General features: G+C 39.5%; 1 protein-coding gene and 1 pseudogene across 7 annotated transcripts in view; both read left to right on the forward strand.

Moving 5' to 3' along the window:
• Positions 1-6214: 6214 nt before the first annotated feature.
• MIGA1 (mitoguardin 1) overlaps positions 6215-25088 on the forward strand; it is a 98433-nt gene continuing 79559 nt past the window's right edge. For 3 of the 7 annotated variants that reach the window (XM_060089983.1, XM_060089985.1, XM_060089987.1), the window contains exons 1-2: positions 6215-6287; positions 9192-9305. In XM_060089983.1, coding sequence (XP_059945966.1) covers positions 9207-9305 — 99 coding nt within the window. In that variant the 5' untranslated portion in view covers positions 6215-6287; positions 9192-9206. Of the gene's footprint in view, positions 6288-6350; positions 6535-9140; positions 9306-25088 lie in introns of those variants that run through there. The other 4 variants (XM_060089986.1, XM_060089988.1, XM_060089989.1 and 1 more) reach the window with 4 other exon arrangements.
• Positions 17732-18267, forward strand: LOC132480450 (2-iminobutanoate/2-iminopropanoate deaminase-like; annotated as a pseudogene).

Raw genomic sequence — 25088 nt, forward strand, 5'->3', positions numbered from 1 at the left:
CTCTACTTCATTTAGTTGTTTTTCAGGAGTTTTATCTTGTTTCTTCATCTGGTACATAGTCCTCTGCCTTTTCATTTTGTCTGTTTTTCTGTGAATGTGGTTTTCCTTCCACAGGCTGCAGAATTATAGTTCTTCTGCTTCTGCTGTCTGTCCTCTGGTGGATGAGGCTACCTAACAGGCTTGTGCATGCTACCTGATGGGAGGGATTGGTGGTGGGTTGAGTTGACTGTTGCTCTGGTGGGCAGAGCTCAGTAAAACTTTAATCTGCTTGTCTGCTGATGGGTGGGGCTGGGTTCCCTCCCTGTTGGGTGTTTGGCCTGAGGCGACCCAGCACTGGAGCCTACAGGCCCTTTGGTAGGGCTAATGGCAGACTCTGGGAGGGCTCACAGCAAGGAGTACTTCCTAGAACTTCTGCTGCCAGTGTCCTTGTCCCCACGGTGAGCCACCACCACCGTGTCTCTGCAGGAGACCCTCCAACACAAGCAGGTAGCTCTGGTTCAGTCTGTTATGGGGTCACTGCTCCTTCCCCTGGTTCCTGATGCACACACTACTTTGTATGTGCCCTCCAAGACCGGAGTCTCTGTTTCCCCCAGACCTGTCAATGTCCTGCATCAAATCCCACTAGCCTTCAAAGTCTGATCCTCGGGGCCTCCCTGGTGGCGCAAGTGGTTGAGAGTCCGCCTGCCGATGCAGGGGATACGGGTTCGTGCCCCGGTCTGGGAGGATCCCATATGCCGCGGAGCGGCTGGGCCCGTGAGCCATGGCCGCTGAGCCTGCGCATCCGGAGCCTGCGCGTCCGGAGCCTGTGCTCCGCGACGGGGGAGGCCACAACAGTGAGAGGCCCGCATACCGAAAAAAAAAAAAAAAAAAAAAAAAAGTCTGATCCTCTAGGAATTCCTCCTCCTGTTGCCGGACCCCCAGGTTGGAAAGGCTGACGTGGGGCTCAGAACCTTCATTCCACTGGGTGGACTTCTGTATTATAAATGTTCTCCAGTTTGTGATTGCCCACCCAGAAGCTGTGGGATTTGATTTTATTTTGATTGCACCTCTTCTACCATCTCATTGTGGCTTCTCCTTTGTCTTTGGATGTGGCGTATCTTTTTTGGTGAGTTCCAGTGTCTTTCTTTTGATGACTATTCAGCAGTTAGTTGTGATTCTGGTGCTCTCGCAAGAGGGAGTGAGTGCACATCCTTCTACTCCACCATCTTCATTTCTTTTCCCCCTTGCTCTTTACTTTAAAGTAACTTAAGAATAAACTGGCTTACCTAAACTTTTAATAGAAAAACATCTGTGTTGTTTACACTTTATTTTACATTTTGATGTAAATACCTCCCAGTGGAATGCATGCTTCTTATTGGAGCAGCTTAGCATTTTGATAACTACTGAGGCAATGCAGGGAGAGCATGCGCTACATCAGTCTGTGGCCTCAGATCTCTATGTTTTATCATTTTCATAATCTCTTTAAGCCTCGATTTTTTGACCTAAGAAATGGCAGTAATAATTTTGGGAGGTAACAGCTTTATTGAGATACAATTCACAAGCTATATAATTCATGTATTTAAAGTACACAATTGAATAAGTTTTAGTATATTCACAGATTTGCACAACTAGTACCACAATCTAAGTTTAGAACATCTCACTACCCCATACCCTTTAGAAGTCCCATACCCTTTAAGGAGTCCCCTCCCTTTCCTCCCAGCCCTTTGTGCCCTGGGCCGTCACTAACCTACTTTCTCAATAGGTTTTCCTATTCTGGAGGTTCATGTAAACAGAATCATACAAGAACATAATCTTTTATGACTGGCTTCTTAACACGTTTTCAAGGTTTACCCGTGTTGTAGCATGTATCAGTACTTCATTCCTTTTTATGGCCAAATAGTATTCCATTATATGAATATACTACATTTTATTCATCCATTCATCAGTTGATAGACATTTGGGTTGCTTTCGTTTTTTAGCTATTATGCATAATGCTACTATGCACATTCATGTACAAATTTTTACTTCAATGTATGTTCTCATTTCTCTTGGTTATTGTCTAAGCGTAGAATTGCTGGGCCATGTGGTACTCTATGTTTAACATTCTGAGGAACTGAATCTGCAATGTTTGGATGTGCATGGAATAGATGTTCTAAATTAGCATCTAGAACAATACTCTGAGTTCTAGATGCCTTGGTTGGCTTAGTTCTGACTTGCAGAAGAGTCCTGTCAAACACTCTTGGGTGGGTGATAAGAACAAAGATACAAGGGCAAGTATATGCCCTATTGCATTGTGTAGATTTAAAAGGAGGCCTTGAGTTATTGCTGGGGACTCTGCAGGTTTTAGCAGTTAATGGAAACGGTAATTGGGTATATGAATTACCTAAAAGAATTCATTTACTTAGGTAATGTCATTGGTTTTAATTGTCAAAGTGCTAGACTTTGGTCAGGTTTAATGTTGTCACTTGATAAGCACTGTTTCCATCAATAATTAATGAAGTACACTGGTCATATATTGTCTCAGATGGACTGAGCAGTAATCCTAAATGTCTGAAATAAAATATCAGATATACCCAATCACTGTAGTTAAATATGACTTCGGTGCTTTCTGCCTGTGTCCCACTCCTAAGAGCTGGCTCTTTTCTTATAGGTCCCTTTTATGTGTTCCTCAATGACTTCCCCTCCCCCTGCCTTGCTGGGCACTTTTCACTGTTTCATTTCCTAATACTTTGAAAAAATCTGTAGCTAACCATTTATCAATAGATGGTCCACTTAGCTCCTGATTTCAACATACAACCTTTTAAGATAACTGAAGCCTGCTACATTCTATGGTGTTCACATGCTCCATAGGAAAAGTTTTCTTGCCAGATTGCTAGTATAGGGCATTTCTGCTGCAGCCCTCTCTCTCTGCTCAGTCATCAAAGGCCTCTTTGGGTAGTCTGTTGCCTTTAGATTTTTCAGGTGACATAAACTACAGGGCACAGAGGTCAAACTGTCTGAATTTCTTAAAATTCTTTCACTTGGCTCAAGGTGGTGATAGGACAGAATAAGCAAGTACACTTCTCTCTCCACTCTTGGGGAAGGAGAAGGAAAAATGCACAGAACTCCAGAAAATTGTCTCCTGGGTATTTCCATTCTCCAATCTTTTTTGATTAATTCTGCCACATCATTCCGTGGAGGCACATGAGGGCTAAGAGTTGCTAAATGGGCTGCCCTTTCTCCTAGCATGCCCTGTGTGGATGATTTAGCATTCGTTTTTAGAATGCTCAGGGCACTTGGCATCTATTTTGCTCAGCTTTGGAGCTTCTGCCAAAAGACATGGAAAAGTTCCACTTAATATGCCATATATCTTAGAAATATGTGCCAGGGTATGTTCTAAGTTCTTAACCATTTTTTTTTTGTGTGTGTGGTACACGGGCCTCTCACTGTTGTGACCTCTCCCGTTGCAGAGCACAGGCTCCAGACGCGCAGGCTCAGTGGCCATGGCTCACGGGCCCAGCCGCTCCACAGCATGTGGGATCCTCCCGGACTGGGGCATGAACCCGTGTCCCCTGCATCGGCAGGTGGACTCTCAACCACTGCGCCACCAGGGAAGCCCTCTTAACCATTTTTTGATGTCATGGTTGGATTCCATTGACATTCTGGTAAATCCTATGGACCCCTTTCTCAAAGTAATGTTTCTATGCATATAAAACAAAATATGTAGGATTACCAAGGAAACCAATTATATGGAAATAAGAGTTTTATCCTTGGATTCCACAGAGGTACAAGTAACCCAAGTTAAAAACTTATATAAGAATCTTAGGTGAGGAGGGATAAATGGGAGATTGGGATCAACATACACACCACTATATAAAATAGATAACTATGGGACTTTCCTGGTGACACAGTTGTTAAGAATCTGCCTGCCAATGCAGGGGACATGGGTTCGAGCCCTGGTCCAGGAAGATCCCACATGCCATGGAGCAACTAAACCTGTGCGCCACAACTACTGAGCCTGCGTTCTAGAGTCCGTGAGCCATGAACCACAACTACTGAGCCTGTGCACCACAACTACTTAAGCCTGTGTGCCTAGAGCCCATGCTCCACAACAAGAGAAGCCACTACAATGAGAAGCCCGTGCACCGCAACAAAGAGTAGCCCCCGCTCGCCGCAACTAGAGAAAGCCCACGCACAGCAAGGAAGACCCAACACAGCCATAAATAAATAAATAAATTTATTTTAAAAAAGAGGATATATGTATATGTATAACTGACTCACTTTGCTGTACAGCAGAAAGTAACACAACATTGTAAATCAACTATAATCCAATAAAAATTTTTTAATCCTAAAAAAATACCTATATAGGATTCTTAGTGCTTTACAAGTATTATTACATTTCTCTTCTCAACATCCCAATGAGGAAACTGAGGCATAATGAGGGTTAGTACCTTGCCTAAGATCATGCACCTAGTAAGTGGCAGAGAAAGAATTCAAACTGTGGCAATCTGACTCCACAGTATTGTTCAATACTATGCAGACAGGATACCCAAATTCACTAATGGTTGATGTAGCAAGTACCTCAGTATTTGAACAATAGCAACAACTAATATTATTTCATGAATTCCGCTTCCTGGTTTGGTGAGCACTACATGATGACTTTGGTTATCTGGGGGAGGATCAGACCTTTGGAATTAATCCAAGTGCCATTTTTTTTTCCTGGGCCAGGATAGCAGAAGCTATCAAAGATATCAATGTTCAAATATAAGACTGTGTCCATCTGTTGCTAACATCCACATGGACCACCCTGTCCTATGGTTTAAGCTACTATTTGTTCAGTTTTCTTTTGCTTCTAGCTAACAGCATCCTACCTGATATATTCAATAATGACTAAGACTGAATATTCTGGTAACCCAGGAGAAGGGAGACTTGGAGCAAATTACACTGATTTAGCAAAATAAATAAAATCTGATAGTTCTTATTCTCCTGTTAAAGAGTAAAATCCATACCCAGTGTGTAATAATATCATTCTCCTAATGGTTATTGTGGAATTAAAGGAGATAGTGTTCATAGGAAAGTTGCTTTAAGTGGTAGTCATCATTATTACTGTTCTTCCCATGAGGCTGAATGTTTGGAAGTTGTGGGAAATAGGGAGGAGGCACAGACAGGAGATGGAGGAATAAACAAACATAGCCTTACAAATTCCAGGTTCTTCAAGTGTCAAGAGCACTGTTCACAAGTGCACAATACTCTCACACACAACTCAGTCTGTGCATTTTTAGTTATTATTCATCCGGTAACGTCAGACACTGGCATTACCATTCTCCCTATTTTCCATTTCACTAAATGGGAATTTTGAACACTACCAGAAAAGACTGTTCATTCTTGATTCTTAGATAGGAATAGTAGCATGTGCTCTCATGTTTTAGCAATCCTTACAAAATTATTTTGGCTTTTCACCACAAATATGCTCAGAAATTGGAATTTGAAAATCTGCAGTTCTGACGGAATGTTTTGGCTCAGGACTGCACATAGAAACAGCATGTTGTTTTCTGTTGTTCTCCCTCCCACCCCATTAGTTTACTGCGTATTAAGACAGAAACTTGGAGCTGTGAATACATTGCCTAACCCCTCAGAGTTGACCATATTCACATATTATTTGGTAGCCTAATTCAGTAGGAAACGTGGAGAAAAGCTAAAGAGGAATTGAAATCAATAATAACTTCATCATTAATACAGGATTGGAATACCTCAACATTAATTTGTTTGGGGGCTGAGCGTCTATAGTAGTTCTTAATCTGGGACCTGTGGATTGGTTTTGGGCATCTAAACTCATACATACGTACATATATATATATATATATATATATATATATATACACACACACACACACACACACACACACACACACACACACACACGCACTATTTTTTCTTTTAATAGTATGTGAGTGTATTTTTTTAACACTGTATTTAAATGACATATGGAGAAAAGGCCCCATAGTTTTCACCAGATTCATAGTATGGTCCTAGAGCCCTCAAATGGTTACGAACTAGGATGCTAGCTCTTGATAGCACTGTAAGAGGATGCAATTATTCCATTCTATATTTTACATCTATCTGGCAGGGTGAGAGCCTCTACCCTAAACAAAAATGGCGGGAACTGCTTCACACGTATCCCCTCACGCTGAAAGGCTAGGAGGGCCCCGCGACTTTCTCTCCACCTTCCCACTCCTGACCCCGGAAGGACTCCGCCCCTGGGGTCAGCCTGCGGCTTGCTGCGGCGGGGAGGTAGGCGTGGGCAGGCTACACTTACCCTGGAGCGCCAGGTACGCGGGTGGGGCAGGCGGGCGGAGGGTCGGGTGGGGTAGCAGTGGCCACGGGGTAGAGGCTGCTGGGCGGGCAAGAGTGACAGCCTGCGACCTCTGGACTCCGAGTGCGGGTGGAAGAACAGAAAGCCGGAGGGAGGCCCGCCCGTGACCGCTGAATCAGGGTGGGCTGGCGGCCGCTTGGAGCCGGAGCGACGGTCGGTCGGGGCGGCTGAGCCGAGAGGGAGCCCCTTTCCTGGTCCTCTTGGTAAAGAAAAAGGAAGCCCGCAGAGGAGAGCGCGGAGGGGGTGAGGGAGGCCTGAGGGAGGGGCAACTAGTGTGGTACAAATTCCTGCAAGAATGTTAGTGGTTTGAGCGGGGAGTGGTTTTTGGATGAGGAAGATTACGCTTTCCTTGAAGATGCTTTCCGAGAATAATTTAGCATCGGGAGGTTTGTGGCGTTAGAGGCCTTCTGTAAATAAAGTTGTTCAACTTTTATTTTCTGGAGGGAGGACTCCAAAAAGGTCTTGCTCGTGCACAGACCTTTATTATTATTTTATCATTATTGCAAGTAAGCATTTTTGCTGTGTTTCAAGTATCTTCTCAGAGCTCGGTTGTATAGATTATCAAAATTTTGTGGATATTTCAGACTTCCATTCTTGCTTGGATTATAAAATCCAATTTTAGGGTGTTTAAGAAACAAATTCTATTTATGACACTTATTTTTAACTCTCTCGTGGTTAGAATGGAGAGAAGCGAGTAATATTACAGAGTATAACATTTTTGGTGATGTTTTAGACCCCCCTCTCGAAATTCGAATAATCATGAAACTGCCTTCATGTTTTTTTAAATTAATATTTATGAAAGCAACTGAAATGACCAGTTTTTAAAAGCTATTCAATTATTAATGATTAAGTTTGGAATCACTTCCTCAGTGATTTTAAATGAAAGGGAATGAGGTGGTTAGAATGCAAAAACAGACATTTGTCAGAATTCTTTTAAGAAAACCTCTGCAGCAAATTGAAGTGATTGCTTTATTTTCTTTCTCCTCTGCTTAAAAATCTGAAACTTTGTTATGGAGAAAATCACTTTGGGTGAATTACTCTCAGTACCTTTTTTTAATAAAAATTTTTAATTCAATAGCACAGATAACTTTAATGATCCAGAATCTATTTCGTTACCAAAAATGTTTCTCTAAAAGAAGTTGTCACGTTTTTTTGGGGTGGGGGGATAAATGTGCTTCCCCTCCTTTTTTTTGTGTAACATTTCAAAAAAGTAGTACATGTAGGCACTTAAACAATCAAATATTACAGAAGCACTTATAATGAAAAACAGTGGTTCCCTGCCCAGCCTCCCTACATCCCTAGTCTCATTCCTCAGAAGACTATTTTTCACTTAACTGTTTCTTCATGATTTCTTTTGTATTTCTGAATAATATGTCTCTATCACAGTTTGTTGGTTAGAATAAATGTACTTCAATTAGAACTAATTACACTGAGCTGAAATATTCTAATTAGAATATGAGTGAGGGGGAATTAAGTTTATACTCCTTGAGTGTCCCTAATAGGGAAAAGGTAAACGGTCAGTAGCAGTAACCCACCTTAAGAAGTATTACTGTGCTTGATGTGAAAGGAAACTACTACTTAATCAGTAGTTTTGATAGTTGTCCGAAAGAAAAAAAAATGGGGCTTATTAACGGAAGGGATTAGTCTACTAGAGTTTAGAAAAAGAGAGCAGAGATATATGCAGAAATAAAGGACTTAAAGTATAGCAAATAAGTTTTTATAGAGGGATTGTTGTTAGTTTCTGTTTTCTCTTTGGTAGTTTGTACAGCACTCTGCAAGGAAAGAAGTATTGAATTCGGTAGGCCTAAACATTCTGGCTAGTGGGGAAGCCTACTCTTGTACAACAGAAACAATTCTCAGGCTCTTTCCCAGCCTGCATGAAATATTCCTCAGGGTCCGTTAATTTTGTGCTCACCACACAGCCTTTTATACTTAATTCAACTCCCTGCAATGTCTTATTTCAGAAAGGGTATGTTTCGATAGCATATAAAGGTATTCTTTCACTAGATAGTGTATTTCCTTATTATAAATGAGCAAATTTGTAAACTAATTTATATCAGTACTCTGTGAATTTGTTTAGTGTGTATCCAGCTGGGTACACTGATAAAACTGAGTTTCTGGCTCTACAAAGCATAGACCCAGACCCTGAACCATCATGTTTCTGTCAGTGTTCTGCTACCTTTAAGGGCCTTGCTCAGTGATGACTGCCTTCTCTGCGGACAACTGATGTTTCTTTCTTTGGTTTCAATAGAAATAGGCATTCAAACAATATTAAAATTTCATAGCATGTATGTCATTTCTTTCAAGAGCTTTAAAATGGGATAGTAGGATCAACTATATTACAATATAAAATAAAAAATTTTCTAAAACGGGACAGTAGGAGAATAAATGCATGAGTTCTGAAGTTCAGTGAGCCCTGAGGTTCATTTCTAGCCCCTAGAGTCAAGATTCCAATCAGATTTCTTTCAGTACCTGCCCCCACCCAATGCTGTTATTGGAAGGAAATAAGTGGGAAGAAAAATATTTTAAATTACTACTTAACAGCTGAAACATTTATTTAACCAGAAAAGAGAGAATCTAGAACCTGCAGTTTTCTAAGGAAAATTTACTACTTGAACTCAAAATTGAAATCTAACTCATTTTCTTTTTGGTTACTTTGGTGATTAATAAACTTTTAGCTCAAGTAAATTTGGCTCAGAATGTTATTTTCTTCAGGTTAGTGTGCAAAAAGGAAAGCTGTTTAATTAAGTGCAAAAAAGAAAACTGTTTAAAAAGAGTTAAATTTTCAATTTGTATCTTTCATTTGTAGAATAACCAGAAATCTTTGTGGCTAATATATTTTTTGTTTCATTTACTGAAGATTAGAAGAGGAGTCATGTCAGAAGAAACAGTAAGTGAATCACAGTTTTCCCTGAGGACAGCAGCACTAAGAGTGTTTGATCTTCCTCTGTCTTGGTACTATTCTCTCTGCCAGGTAAAAAAAAAAAAAAAGAAATACGAAGTTGAATAATAAGTCTATTGCTCAGAGCGTATTGTGTTTACAGTATTTAAATTTCATTTGGGGTTTTAAATGCTTCAAAGTGTTTATTAAAGTAGTTTAAAACTTACTTGGTTTTTATTTATGTCACTTTTTTTGTTGTTATCATATTCATAACTCTTAAAAGGAGATTGCATTACTTTAAAGAAATCTTCCTACCTTAAGTGAATTTACAGTCTATTACAGTTATTTTCAGAGCTATGTTATTCAAATAGGCTTGTTCTCACTATTACAGTCCTTTAATTTTAACTTTATTTTATTGTGGTAAAATATATGTAACATAAAATTTACCATTTTAGGGCTTCCCTGGTGGCGCAGTGGTTGAGAGTCTGCCTGCCGATGCAGGGGACACGGGTTCGTGCCCCGGTCTGGGAAGATCACACATGCCACGGAGCGGCTAGGCCTGTGAGCCATGGCTGCTGAGCCTGCACGTCTGGAGCCTGTGCTCTGCAACGGGAGAGGCCACAACAGTGAGAGGCCCGCGTACCGCAAAAAAAAGAAAAAATAATAATTTACCATTTTAACCATTTTTAAATGTGCAGTTCAGTAGCATTAGGTACATTGACACTATTGTGCAACCAATCTTTTTTTTTTTTTTTTTTTTTTTTTGCGGTATGCGGGCCTCTCACTGTTGTGGCCTCCCCCGTTGCGGAGCACAGGCTCCGGACGCGCAGGCTCCGGACGCGCAGGCTCAGCGGCCATGGCTCACGGGCCCAGCCGCTCCGCGGCATATGGGATCCTCCCAGACCGGGGCACGAACCCGTATCCCCTGCATCGGCAGGCGGACTCTCAACCACTTGCGCCACCAGGGAGGCCCTGTGCAACCAATCTTGAGAACTCTTTTCATCTTGCAAAACTGGAACTCTGGAGCCACTAAACAGCAATTCTTTATTCCCGCTCCCACAAGCTACTGGCAACCACCATTCTCTATTCTGTCTCTATGGATTTGATTTGACTACTCTAGGTACCTCATAAGTGGAGTTACATAGTATTTGCCTTTTTGTGACTGGCTTACTTCACTTAGCAAAATGTTTTCAAGGTTCATCCATGTTGTAGCATGTGTCAGAATTCCCTCTTTTTCCCCAAGTTGGATAACATTTGATTTTATGAATATACCACATTTTGTTTATTCATTCATTCATTGCTGGAACTTGGGTTGCTTCTACCTTTTGGCTTTTGTGAATAATGCTGCTGTGAACATGACTGTACAAGTATCTATTGAGGTTCCTGCTTTCAGTTATTTTGGGTATATACCCAGAAGTGAAATTTCTGCATCATATGGTAATTCTGTTTTTAATTTTTTGAGGAATTGCCATACTGTTTATGATAGTGCTTGCACCATTTTTTATTTCTACCAGCACTGCACAAGGGTTCCAATTTCTTTACATCCTTGCCAACACTTGTTTTCTGTTTTTTTAATAGTAGCCACTCTCATGGTAGTGAGTTGGTATCTCATCGTGGTTTTGATTTGCATTTGCTTAATTAGTCATGATGAGCATCTTTTCACGTGCTTACTATCCATTCTTGTATCTTATATAGAAATGTAGAAGCTGCACGGCCTGCAGGATCCTAGTTCCCCGACCAGGGATTGAACTCAGGCCCCAGCAGTGAAAGCACTGAGTCTTAAGCACTGGACCGCCAGGGAATTCCCAATCCTTTTATATTTATATTTATATATATATTTATATATATATATATATATATATATATATATTTTTTTTTTTTTTTTTTTTTTTTTTTTTTTTGCCGTACGTAGGCCTCTCACTGCTGTGGCCTCTCCCGCCGCGGAGCACAGGCTCCAGATGCGCAGGCTCAGTGACCATGGCTCACGGGCCCAGCCACTCCGTGGCATATGGGATCCTCCCGGACCAGGGCACGAACCCATGTCCCCTGCATCGGCAGGCGGACTCTCAACCACTGCGCCACCCAGGAAGCCCATTTTTTAATATATTTTTAAAATAAATTTTATTTATTTATTTTTTTGGCTGTGTTGGGTCTTTGTTGCTGCACACGGGCATTCTCTAGTTGCTGCGAGCAGGGGCTACTCTTCGATGCAGTGCGTGGGCTTCTCATTGTAGTGGCTTCTCTTGTTGCGGAGCATGGGCTCTAGGCGCATGGGCTTTAGTAGTTGTGGCACGCGGGCTCAGTAGTTGTGCCTTGCGGGCTCCAGAGTGCAGGCTCAGTAGTTGTGGCGCATGGGCTTAGTTGTTCTGCGGCATGTGGGATCTTCCCGGATCAGGGCTCAAACTCGTGTCCCCTGCATTGGCAGGTGGATTCTTAACCACTGTGCCACCAGGGAAGTCCCTCCTGTTATTTTTAATATCTGCTTCTAATGCAGTTTACACTCCATTGTAGTAAATAAAAAGATACGTATGGAAAGTAGCATTTATTTCACTAAACTTAAACACTGAATTTCATCAAATCTAGGATGATCATTTTTCACATTTCAACATTTCTAAAACTTGCTTGCATCTTAAAAGGAATAGTACCTTAGATTGATAAAATATAGTATAATTTTATTTTATTTTTCTCTCTCTTTTTCTTTTTTTCACCATGCCGCACAGCATGTGGGATCTTAGTTTCCCAACCAGTTCCCCCACCTTAGTTACCCCATCTTAGATCCCTGCGGATTGGATCCACGCCCCGGTCTGTGGAAGTGTGGAGTCTTAACCACTGGACTGCTGGGGAAGTCCCCTAGTGTAATTTTATATAGGCGAGGATGTTACACAGATGAGATGTATGAGAATAATACTAGTTAGTATTCACTATGTTTAAGACATTAGTTAGGTCATTTTTACATATAATGTCTCTAATCCTTAAAATAACCCTGGAATTTCTGTATCATCTCCATTTTACAAATCTGGCAGCTTTTTAACAGCTTAATTAACTTGTCTAAAATTGGGTATATAATATGGGATTTGAACTTGCATTTCTTTGATCCCGAAATCCATTTTCTCTCTCTTTCTTTCTTTTCCTTTTTAGGATTACATGATTAAAAGAAAATTTGAAAAATACAGAAAAGAATTAAAGAGAAAATAAAAATTGCCAACAACCCCTCTGTAAAAGTTTATTGGCTGTACTTCAGGTCTTTTATGTCTGCATATATCTCTCTGCTTCCCAGTCCCTCACTCCCCACCCTCACCACTCTGTCCCCCTCATTTGAGATTATAAAGTTGTATATTTTGAGCATTTTCTCTGTCATTAAAAGTGCTTTATAAGTATAGGTGTACTATAGTTTATTGAATATTTCTCTATTTTTGAGTTTTTGGGTTGTTTCAGCAGTTCATTATTTATATTTAAAACTTTGTCCAATTTTTAGATTTTTATTAAGGTAGATTCCTAGAGATGAAAATATTGAGTCTAAGTGTTTGATATTTATTCTTTTATTCGTTTATGTTATCACACCATTTGGATGACATTTAAAAAGACCAGCAACAGTACCCACTGTGTGTAAAACAGTGTGTTAGAGATTTTATATTGGTTACATTTACAAACTCTTTAATCCTTACAATGATTCTAAAGTAATATTATTCTTTAAAATTTATTATTTGAATAGCTAATACATTTACATGGTTCAAAAACCAAAACTACACACACACACACACACACACACACACACACACACACACACGTACATACATGGAGATGTTTTCTCTCAATGCCTACCCACTTCTTTTTTTTTTTTTTTTTTTTTTTTAATTTTATTTTAGAAATTTAATCAGTTATACATATACATATGTTCCCATATCCCCTCCCTTTTGCGTCTCCCTCCCACCCTCCCTATCCCACCCCTCCAGGCGGTCACAAAGAACCGAGCTGATCTCCCTGTGCTATGCGGCTGCTTCCCACTAGCTATCTACCTTACGTTTGGTAGTGTATATATGTCCATGCCGCTCTTTCACTTTGTCACAGCTTACCCTTCCCCCTCCCCATATCCTCAAGTCCATGCTCTAGTAGGTCTGTGTCTTTATTCCTGTCTTACCCCTATGTTCTTGATGACATTTTTTTCTTAAATTCCATATATATGTGTCAGCATACAGTATTTGTCTTTCTCTTTCTGACTTACTTCACTCTGTATGACAGACTCTAGGTCCATCCACCTCATTACAAATAGCTCAATTTCATTTCTTTTTATGGCTGAGTAATATTCCATTGTATATATGTGCCACATCTTCTTTATCCATTCATCCGATGATGGACACTTAGGTAGTTTCCATCTCCAGGCTATTGTAAATAGGGCTGCTATGAACATTTTGGTACATGTCTCTTTTTGAATTATGGTTTTCTCAGGGTATATGCCCAGTAGTGGGATTGCTGGGTCATATGGTAGTTCTATTTGTAGTTTTTTTTTTTTTTTTTTTTTTTTTTTTTTTTTTTTTTTTTTTTAATTTTATTTATTTATTTTTGCTGCGTTGGCTCTTAGTTTCTGTGCGAGGGCTTTCTCCAGTTGTGGCAAGTGGGGGCCACTCTTCATCGCGGTGCGCGGGCCTCTCACTATCGCGACCTCTCCCGTTGCGGAGCACAGGGTCCAGACGCGCAGGCTCAGTAGCTGTGGCTCACGGGCCTAGCCGCTCCACGGCATGTGGGATCCTCCCAGACCAGGGCTCGAACCCGTGTCCCCTGCATTAGCAGGCAGATTCTCTGCCACTGCGCCACCAGGGAAGTCCCTGTAGTTTTTTAAGGAACCTCCATACCATTCTCCATAGTGGCTGTACCAATTCACATTCCCACCAGCAGTGCAAGAGTGTTCCCTTTTTTCCACACCCTCTCCAGCATTTATTATTTCTAGATTTTTTGATGATGGCCATTCTGACTGGTGTGAGATGATATCTCATTGTAGTTTTGATTTGCATTTCTCTAATGAGTAAAGATGTTGAGCATCCTTTCATGTGTTTGTTGGCTGTCTGTATATCTTCTGTGGAGAAATGTCTATTTAGGTCTTCTGCCCATTTTTGGATTGGGTTGTTTGTTTTTTTGCTATTGAGCTGCATGAGCTGCTTATAAATTTTGGAGATTAATCCTTTGTCAGTTGCTTCATTTGCAAATATTTTCTCCCATTCTGAGGGTTGTCTTTTGGTCTTGTTTATGGTTTCCTTTGCTGTGCAAAAGCTTTGAAGTTTCATTAGGTCCCATGTGTTTATTTTTGTCTTTATTTCCATTTCTCTAGGAGGTGGGTCAAAAAGGATCTTGCTGTGATTTATGTCATAGAGTGTTCTGCCTATGTTTTCCTCTAGGAGTTTGATAGTGTCTGGCCTTACATTTAGGTCTTTAATCCATTTTGAGCTAATTTTTGTGTATGGTGTTAGGGAGTGATCTAATCTCATACTTTTACATGTCCTTGTCCAGTTTTCCCAGCACCACTTATTGAAGAGACTGTCCTTTCTCCACTGTACATTCCTGCCTCCTTTATCAAAGATAAGGTGACCATATGTCCGTGGGTTTATCTCTGGGCTTTCTATCCTGTTCCATTGATCTATCTTTCTGTTTTTGTGCCAGTACCATACTGTCTTGATTACTGTAGCTTTGTAGTATAGTCTGAAGTCAGGGAGCCTGATTCCTCCAGCTCCGTTTTTGGTTCTCAAGATTGCTTTGGCTATTCGGGGTCTTTTGTGTTTCCATACAAATTGTGAAATTTTTTGTTCTAGTTCTGTGAAAAATGCCATTGGTAGTTTGATAGGTATTGCATTGAATCTGTAGATTGCTTTGGGTAGTAGAGTCATTTTCACAATGTTGATTCTTCCAATCCAAGAACATGGTACATCTCTCCATCTATTTGTATCATCTTTAATTTCTTTCATCAGTGTCTTATAATTTTCTGCATACAGGTCTTTTGTCTCCTTAGGTAGGTTTATTCCTAGATATTTTATTCTTTTTGTTGCAATGGTAAATGGGAGTGTTTCCTTGATTTCACTTTCAGATTTTTCATCATTAGTATATAGGAATGCCAGAGATTTCTGTGCATTAATTTTGTATCCTGCAACTTTACCAAATTCATTGATTAGCTCTAGTAGTTTTCTGGTAGCATCTTTAGGATTCTCTATGTATAGTATCATGTCATCTGCAAACAGTGACAGCTTTACTTCTTCTTTTCCCATTTGGATTCCTTTTATTTCCTTTTCTTCTCTGATTGCTGTGGCTAAAACTTCCAAAACTATGTTGAATAAGAGTGGTGAGAGTGGGCTATGCCTACCCACTTCTATAGGTAACCGTCTAGATTACTTGGATATCTTTCAAGGTTTCTTTATTCAGATATCAGCAAAAGCAATTATATTTTCCTTCCTTCCTTCCTCCCTCCCTCCCTCCCTCCCTTCCTCCCTTCCTTCTTTTCTTCGGCTGTGTTGGGTCTTAGTTGTCATGTGTGGGCTTCTCTCTAGTTGTGGCATGTGGGCTCCAGAGCATGCGGGCTCAGCAGTTCTGACACACAGGCTTAGTTGCCCCACGGCATGTGGGATCAAACCCGGGTCCCCTGCATTGGAAGGCGGATTCTTAACCACTGGACCACCAGGGAAGTCCTATATTCTGTTGGTTTTTTTAAAAAATATTTATTTATTTATGGCTGCGTTGGGTCTTCATTGCTATGTGCAGACATTCTCCAGTTGCAGCAAGCAGGGGCTACTCTTCGTTGTGCATGGGCTTCTCATTGTGGTGGCTTCTCTTGTTGCAGAGCACAGGCCCTAGGAGCGCGGGCTCAGTAGTTGTGGCTCATGGGCTCTAGAGTGCAGGCTCTGTAGTTGTGGCACATGGGCTTAGTTGCTCCGCAGCATGTGGAATCTTCCTGCACCAGGGCTCGAACCCACGTCCCCTGTGTTGGCAGGCGGATTCTTAACCACTGCGCCACCAGGGAAGTCGCAATTATATATTCTTATGTTCTCTTTCTTATAGAAGGTAGGATACTACTTATGTTCTTGCTTTTTTTATTTTTTTTATTTTTTTAAATTTTTTTATTTTTTATTTTTTTTGCGGTATGCGGGCCTCTCACTGTTGTGGCCTCCCCCGTTGCGGAGCACAGGCTCCGGACGCGCAGGCTCCGGATGCGCAGGCTCAGCGGCCATGGCTCACGGGCCCAGCCGCTCCGCGGCATATGGGATCCTCCCAGACCGGGGCACGAACCCGTATCCCCTGCATCGGCAGGCGGACTCTCAACCACTTGCGCCACCAGGGAGGCCCCTTGCTTTTTTTATACTTAAAACATTTCCTGGAGTTTTTTCCATATTAATATATGTAGTTTTTTGTTTTTGTTTTTGTTTTTATTCCTGCAGCTACATGATGTTTCTGTATATGGACATTTGGCTTGTTTCTGATCTTGTTCATTACAAACAATGCTATAACGAATAAGCTTGATATACTTCAATTCACATAGGTACAGGTATAGGATAAATTTTTAGACTTTGGATTTCTGAGTCAAAGAGTAAATGTATTTAAATTTTGATAGATGTTGCTAAATTTCCTTCCATAAGGATAGTATTGTTTTGCACTCCCCAAAGCTTTGGGATTTTTGCCAGTTATTTTTGTGTGTTTTGCCCACACTGATTCTACTATACAACCTGCTTTTCAATCCTAAGAATAATTTCTGAGGCCAGGACTATTGTCCACATTGTTCCATGGAATATTTTTTTTTAAATAATATAAAGAATCATTGCAAGTAAACTTAAGGATACATCCTCTACTCTCAGTCATGGTATTGAGTATCCAAAACTCATTCCATGTTATGAAATGCACTAAGGTGGGTCAGCAACCTACAGGCTATGGGCCAAATCCAGGCCGCTGCCTGTTTTTACAAGTGAAGTTTTATTGGAACACAGCCATGCTCATTTGTTAATGTATTATCTGTGACTGTTTTTGTGCTACAACAGCAGTGTTCATTGGTTACAATAGAGACCGTATGTTCCACAAGCCTAAAATAATTTACCTGTCCTTTACCAAAAAAGTTTGTTGGCCCTGTACTAAGAGAGTAGGCTGTAGTTTGGATAGCATCAAAGGGCCAAGAAAAGACCAAGGAAAAGCTCAGAGTTCTTGTTCAGACAGTTCTATAGCTTTAAATCGTTTTGTTGATTCTCCCAATTCAGAGTGTTATGTGGAAAAGACTAAGAATTAACTAAGCACTTAAAAAATAAAAATCTGTCTAAATGTAATGTGGTATCTTGAGTTGGCCTTAGAATAGAAAAAGAACATTAGTGGAAAAACTGGTAAAATCGGAATAAAGATTATAGTTTAGTTAATATTGTAATGTTAATTTCTCAGTTTTGACAAGAGTACTATGGTTATGTAAGATGTTACTATCAGAGAAAAACTGAGTGATATGGGAACTTTCTCTACTATCTTTGCAACTTTTCTGTAAATTTAAAATTATTTCAGAGACCCTTGAGATGCGAGTAGGAGCAGTGTACAGGGTAGTTGTCTCAGAGGGGTGGCAAGGGTAAAGGATTAACCATGTTGTCTTTGATCAGAAAGGTGATAAGCACCGCGAAAGCCCCAGCGGCCATTGGTCCCTACAGTCAGGCTGTGTTAGTCGACAGGACCATTTACATTTCAGGACAGCTAGGCATGGATCCTGCAAGTGGACAGCTTGTGCCAGGAGGGGTGGCAGAAGAGGCTAAACAAGCTCTTCCAAATGTGGGTGAAATTCTGAAAGCAGCAGGCTGTGACTTCACGAATGTGGTAAAAACACCTGTTTTGCTGTCTGACATAAATGACTCAGTACTGTCAATGACATCTACAAGCAATATTTCCAGAGTCGTTTTCCTGCAAGAGCTGCTTACCAGGTTGCTGCTTTGCCCAAAGGAGGCCGTGTTGAGATTGAAGCAGTAGCTGTCCAAGGACCTTGTGACAGCATCACTCTAAGTGGGCCCAGTGTTACTTAGTCTGGAATTTTAATAATGTTTTTAAATTAATGTCTTAATTTTTACAGTCTCTGTTGGAAAGTGTAAGGTTGACTGAAATATCTGAAGTTATTATGGAAATACCATATAATAAGGGGAATTGAACATGAGTTAAAGATTAATGATGAATCTAGTTACTGAAGTTATAAATTACACTTCTATAACACTCATATTACTGGATGTGGGAAAAGAGACACATTACATAGTTACATATGTTACTCATTACATGTTACACATTACATAGTTACTCAGAAAAATAAAAGTAAAGGGAAATAACATGTAGGAAAGATGAGTTACTATTCCTGAGAAATAAGAGCACACCTAATTCAGTTAAACTATTAATTTAATGATGTGAAATATTTAGTTTTCATGTCAGATACATGATTCTGCTTTTACTTGAGTAAAATTATTTAAGTTTGAATGTTAGAGGTAAAGGAGAAGAAACTGGACCAAATTTTATATAGATAATATTTTTCTAATGGAAATAGAACATGCAGATTTAAAAAATAAAATAATTTCAAAATAAGGTGTTTAAAATTTTTTTAAATTAAAATAATAAGTGCATACATTTTTGGAATGTGTATCATGTGTCAGATATAACTTTACGTATGTTATCTCCTTTCACAACAACACTGTGAGGAAGATGGTATTATTCTCATTTGTCCAGAGGTCACAGTTAGCATATGACATGTGGTGTGTTCAAGTTATCAGAGAGATTCATTCAAACTATGTTTATTGAGTATCTACTCTGTTTCAGTTGATATAAAGTGGTGAACAAGATCTAGATATAATCCCTGGCATTATTGAGCTTAGAACTTCAGTAACGCTCTTAAGAGTCCCCCTGCCAGAAAAAAAAAAAAAAGGTGTGTTAAGTACTGTGTTAGAGGAATAGATCAACTTAGTTCTAGTTAGAACTTCATGCTGAATAAAGGGAAATAGGTTATTGGAGCAGGAGACTTGTGTGTGACTAAATAGCTATTCTCTGTCTCCAGAGAACATTAGATGATGGGGGAAACTTGACAGGAATGTTAAACAATGGCATCGGGTTATGGAGTGGGGAGGACTGTGAAATCTGAGCACCAGGAACAGTGTCTTATTCCTTTCTTTGTATTCTCAGTGTTTGGCCCATAAGTTGGTACTCAGTTCATGTTGAATGAATAGGACACGTGTCTGGTTTCCATTTTGTCTGGAGGTAAGGAACTGTATCACCTCAAAAAGCCCCTCAGAGTTTGGGATCCAGAGATGCTGTATTTTCAGTGTTCCAGGCAATGATAATAGGAAGTAATTGACTTTCCTCTGGGGAAGAAAGAAGTAACAAAATGAGAAGTGATAGGCAGGAGTAATAGAGACTTTCAAACCTTGTGTCATCTAGATTACTTGTGATAAAAATCTTTTCCTGGGAAATTTACCTTATTTTTGTCATGGAAACGTTTCTTTTTTCATGAGATTATGACTGTAAGTTGTAATGGGTCTTTTATGCAAAAATAATATTTAACATACACACAGAACTTGGATCTTAATAAAAGTGAATTGATTTATATTGTATTTGAATTCATATTAATAAAAGCATGTTATATTTCTGACAGTAGTTTTAATTTTGTATTTATGTCTCCTAATAGTTCTCTAACTTCAGTGCCCTAAGATATAGCAGAACTGACAATTTAAGAACACGTGATCACTTAGTTATGGCTGGGCCTGTGTTAATAGATTATTTTCTTTCTTTCCTTTTCTTTCTCTTTTTTTTTGGCTGCACCACATGGCTTATGGGATCTCAGTTCCCTGAGGAGGGATTGAAACTAGGCCACAGCAGTGAAAGTGCCGCATCCTAACCACTAGTCCACCAGGGAACTCCCAATAGATTATTTTCTTTAGTTGAGGTCTTAATTTTGTTATCTTACATTTGCTTGTTCAGTAAGTACTAATTTTTTTTTTTTTTTTTTTGCGGTATGCGGACCTCTCACTGTTGTGGCCTCTCCCGTTGCGGAGCACAGGCTCCGGACACGCAGGCTCAGCGGCCATGGCTCACGGGCCCAGCCGCTCTGCGGCATGTGGGATCTTCCCGGGCCGGGGCATGAACCTCTGTCCCCTGCATCGGCAGGTGGACTCTCAGCCACTGCGCCACCAGGGAAACCCAGTAAATACTAATTTTTATATTTGATCTAAGAAACATTTTTGGGGGGGTAATGAGGTCAAGGCAGTTCATAAAATATAATGAAAAGTAAGGTGTTCTTAATAATAGTGCTATTTTTTAGAATTTATTATTGGTTGTTTAACATCCAAATTCCAGGAACTGTTTTGTTTTCCCTGAATCTCATTTGGTTGCAGTGAACACTGGAGCTATGGTTCCAGAGGGAAAAACATAGAAATGGAAAGAAATAAATATTTGGCAATTCCTGTATGGAGGCATTACTGAAGAGAATAATTCTTAGTTTGTGAAGGGAAAAAATCTGAGGCAACACTGGAATGTTCCAATTTTCCATGATAGTTTTGGAAGAATTTAAATGGATTTGGAAGAAAAGTAGAGTAAGAATAGTTTTAAGTTTTTGTTAGATCACAGTCGCTGAGGCCAAATACTAATGACAAGTGGAAGTAAATCATTTCTGGTATACCAGAAAATGAGCAATTATTTTGGATTTATGTGTAGAACCAAGATGTTATTTTTTTTAATTCATTTAGCTTTAAAAATTTATCTATTTTTTATTTATTTTTGGCTGTATTGGGTCTTTGTTGCTGTGCGCGGGCTTTCTCTAGTTGTGGCGAGCAAGGGCTACTCTTCGTTGTGGCATGCGAGCTTCTCATTGCAGTGGCTCCTCTTGTTGTGGAGCACGGGCTCTAGATGCATGGTCTTCAGTAGTTGTGGCACGCGGGCTTCAATAGTTGTGGCTTGTGGGTTTTAGAGCGCAGGCTCAGTAGTTGTGGTGAACGGGCTTAGTCGCTCCATGGCATGTGGGATCTTCCCAGACCAGGGCTTGAACCCGTGTCGCCTGCGTTGGCAGGCGGGTTCTTAAGCACTGCACCACCAGGGAAGTCCCGAAGATGTTATTTTTAAAAAACAGCTTTATTGAGGTAAAATTGACACACATTAAACTCTACGTGTTTAAAGAATGCAATTTAAGTTTTAACATATATGTGTATATGCCTGTGAAATCCTTGCCACAGTCAGGGTAATAAACATAGCTATGATCTCTAAAAGTCTATCATTCCCTTTTGTAATCTCTGCCTTTGCATCTTCCTGTCCAGCTCCCCTCCGCCCCTTTTACCCAGGCAAGCACTGATCTGCTTTTTGTCACTATAGATTAGTTTGCATTTTCTAGAATTTTGTATAAATGGAATCATACAGTATGTACTTCCTTTTGTCTGGCTTTTTTTCACTCAACCTAATTATTTTGAAATATATGCATGTTGTTGCATGTATCAGTAGTCAGTTCTTTTTTTATTACTGAACAGTATTCCATTGTATGGATATACCACAGTTTGTTCAGCTATTCACCTGCGGTGGACTTTTGGGTGCCCTGTTTTGTCTTTTTTTTTTTTAAATTATAAATAAAGCTGCTAAGAAATTTCTGTACTAGTCTTTGTATGAACATATGGTTTCACTTCCTTGGGTAAATACTTAGGAGAGGAATGACAGAATCAAAAGTAGGTATATGTTTAATTTTTTAAGGAAATTCGAGACTTCTTCCAAAGTGGTTATACCATTGGTATGGCCAGTTTTTTTAATTTTTGCCATTCTAAAATAGGTGTGTGGTGGAATCTCATTGTGGTTTTAATTTGCATTTCCCTAATGACGAGTAGTGTTGAATGTACTTTCATGTGCTTATTTGCTATCTGTTTATTTTCTTTGTTGATGTGTCTGTTCAAAGCTTTTGCCCATGTTTTTACATTTATTTATTTATTTTTAACATCTTTATTGGAGTATAATTGCTTTACAATGGTGTGTTAGTTTCTGCTTTTTAACAAACTGAGTCAGTTATACATATACATATATCTCCATATTTTGCCCATTTTTAAATTGGGTTTTTTGTTTTCTTATTATGTTTGGAGAATTCTTTATATACCCTAGATGCAGTTCCTTTGTTAGATACATGATTGGCAGCTATTTTCTCCTAATTTGTGGATTGTCTTTTCATTCTTTTAACGGTGCCTTTTATTTTTTATTTTTATTATTATTTTTTTCTGTTTCTTTTTTTTAACATCTATTGGAGTATAATTGCTTTACAATGGTGTGTTAGTTTCTGCTTTTTAACAAACTGAGTCAGTTATACATATACATATGTTCCCATATCTCTTCCCTCTTGCGTCTCCCTGCCTCCCACCCTCCCTATGCCACCTCTCTAGGTGGTCACAAAGCACCGAGCTGATCTCCCTGTGCATTGCGGCTGCTTCCTGCTAGCTGTCTATTTTACATTTGGTAGTGTATATATGTCCATGCCACTCTCACTTTGTCACAGCTTACCTTCCCCCTCCCCATATCCTCAAGTCCATTCTCTAGTAGGTCTGTGTCTTTATTCCCGTCTTACCCCTAGGTTCTTCATGACCTTATTTTTTTTTCCTTAGATTCCATATATATGTGTTAGCATATGGTATTTGTTTTTCTCTTTCTGACTTACTTCACTCTGTATGACATCCACTTAGACTCTAGGTCCATCCACCTCACTACAAATAACTCAATTTCGTTTCTTTTTATGGCTGAGTAATATTCCATTGTATATATGTGCCACATCTTCTTTATCCATTCATCTGATAATGGACACTTAGGTTGCTTCCATGTCCTGGCTATTGTAAATAGAGCTGCAATGAACAATTTGGTACATGACTCTTTTTGAATTATGGTTTTCTCAGGGTATATGACCAGTAGTGGGATTGCTGGGTCATATGGTAGTTCTATTTGTAGTTTTTTAAGGAACCTCCATACTGTTTTCCATAGTGGCTGTATCAACTTACATTCCCACCAACAGTGTAAAAGGGTTCCCTTTTCTCCACACCCTCTCCAGCATTTATTGTTTTTACATTTTTTGATGATGGCCATTCTGACTGGTGTGAGATGATATCTCACTGTAGTTTTGATTTGCATTTCTGTAATGATTAATCATGTTGAGCATTCTTTCATGTGTTTGTCGGCAATCTGTATATCTTCTTTGGAGAAATGTCTATTTAGGTCTTCTGCCCATTTTTGGATTGGGTTGTTTGTTTTTTTAATATTGAGCTGCATGAGCTGCTTGTAAATTTTGGAGATTAATCCTTTGTCAGTTGCTTCATTTGCAAATATTTTCTCCCATTCTGAGCGTTGTCTTTTGGTCTTGTTTATGGTTTCCTTTGCTGTGCAAAAGCTTTGAACTTTCATTAGGTCCCATTTGTTTATTTTTGTTTTTATTTCCATTTCTCTAGAAGGTGGGTCAAAAAGGATCTTGCTGTGATTTATGTCATAGAGTGTTCTGCCTGTGTTTTCCTCTAAGAGTTTGATAGTGTCTGGCCTTATATTTAGATCTTTAATCCATTTTGAGCTTATTTTTGTGTATGGTGTTAGAGAGTGTTCTAATCTCATACTTTTACATGTAGCTGTCCAGTTTACCCAGCACCACTTATTGAAGAGGCTGTCTTTTCTCCACAGTATATTCTTGCCTCCTTTATCAAAGATAAGGTGACCATATGTGCGTGGGTTTATCGCTGGTCTTTCTATCCTGTTCCATTGATCTATCTTTCTGTTTTTGTGCCAGTACCATACTGTCTTGATTACTGTAGCTTTGTAGTATAGTCTGAAGTCAGGGAGCCTGATTCCTCCAGCTCTGTTATTCTTTCTCAAGATTGCTTTGGCTATTCGGAGTCTTTTGTGTTTCCATACAAATTGTGAAATTTTTTGTTCTAGTTCTGTGAAAAATGCCAGTGGTAGTTTGATAGGGATTGCATTGAATCTGTAGATTGCTTTGGGTAGTAGAGTCATTTTCACAATGTTGATTCTTCCAATCCAAGAACATGGTATATCTCTCCATCTATTTGTATCATCTTTAATTTCTTTCATCAGTGTCTTATAATTTTCTGCATACAGGTCTTTTGTCTCCTTAGGTAGGTTTATTCCTAGATATTTTATTCTTTTTGTTGCAGTGGTAAATGGGAGTGTTTTCTTAATTTCATTTTCAGATTTTTCATCATTAGTGTATAGGAATGCCAGAGATTTCTGTGCATTAATTTAGTATCCTGCTACTTCACCAAATTCATTGATTATCTCTAGTAGTTTTCTGGTAGCATCTTTGGGATTCTCTATGTATATAGTATCATGTCATCTGCAAACAGTGACAGCTTTACTCTTCTTTTCCAATTTAGATTCCTTTTATTTCCTTTTCTTCTCTGATTGCTGTGGCTAAAACTTCCAAAACTATGTTGAATAAGAGTGGTGAGAGTGGGCAACCTTGACTTGTTCCTGATCTTAGTGGAAATGGTTTCAGTTTTTCACCATTGAGGACGATGTTGGCTGTGGGTTTGTCATATATAACCTTTATTATGTTGAGGAATGTTCCCTCTATGCCTACTTTCTGCAGGGTTTCTATCATAAATGGGTGTTGAATTTTGTCCAAAGCTTTCGCTGCATCCATTGAGATGATCATATGGTTTTTCTCCTTCAGTTTGTTAATATGGTGCATCACGTTGATTGATTTGCGTATATCGAAGAATCCTTGCATTCCTGGAATAAACCCACTTGATCATGGTGTATGATCCTTTTAATGTGCTGTTGGATTCTGTTTACTGCTATTTTGTTGAGGATTTTTGTATCTATGTTCATCAGTGATATTGGCCTGTAGTTTTCTTTCTTTGTGACATCTTTGTCTGGTTTTGGTGGCCTCGT

This window comes from Mesoplodon densirostris, chromosome 2 (assembly GCF_025265405.1).
Source record: "Mesoplodon densirostris isolate mMesDen1 chromosome 2, mMesDen1 primary haplotype, whole genome shotgun sequence".
Classification (NCBI taxonomy): domain Eukaryota; kingdom Metazoa; phylum Chordata; class Mammalia; order Artiodactyla; family Ziphiidae; genus Mesoplodon; species Mesoplodon densirostris.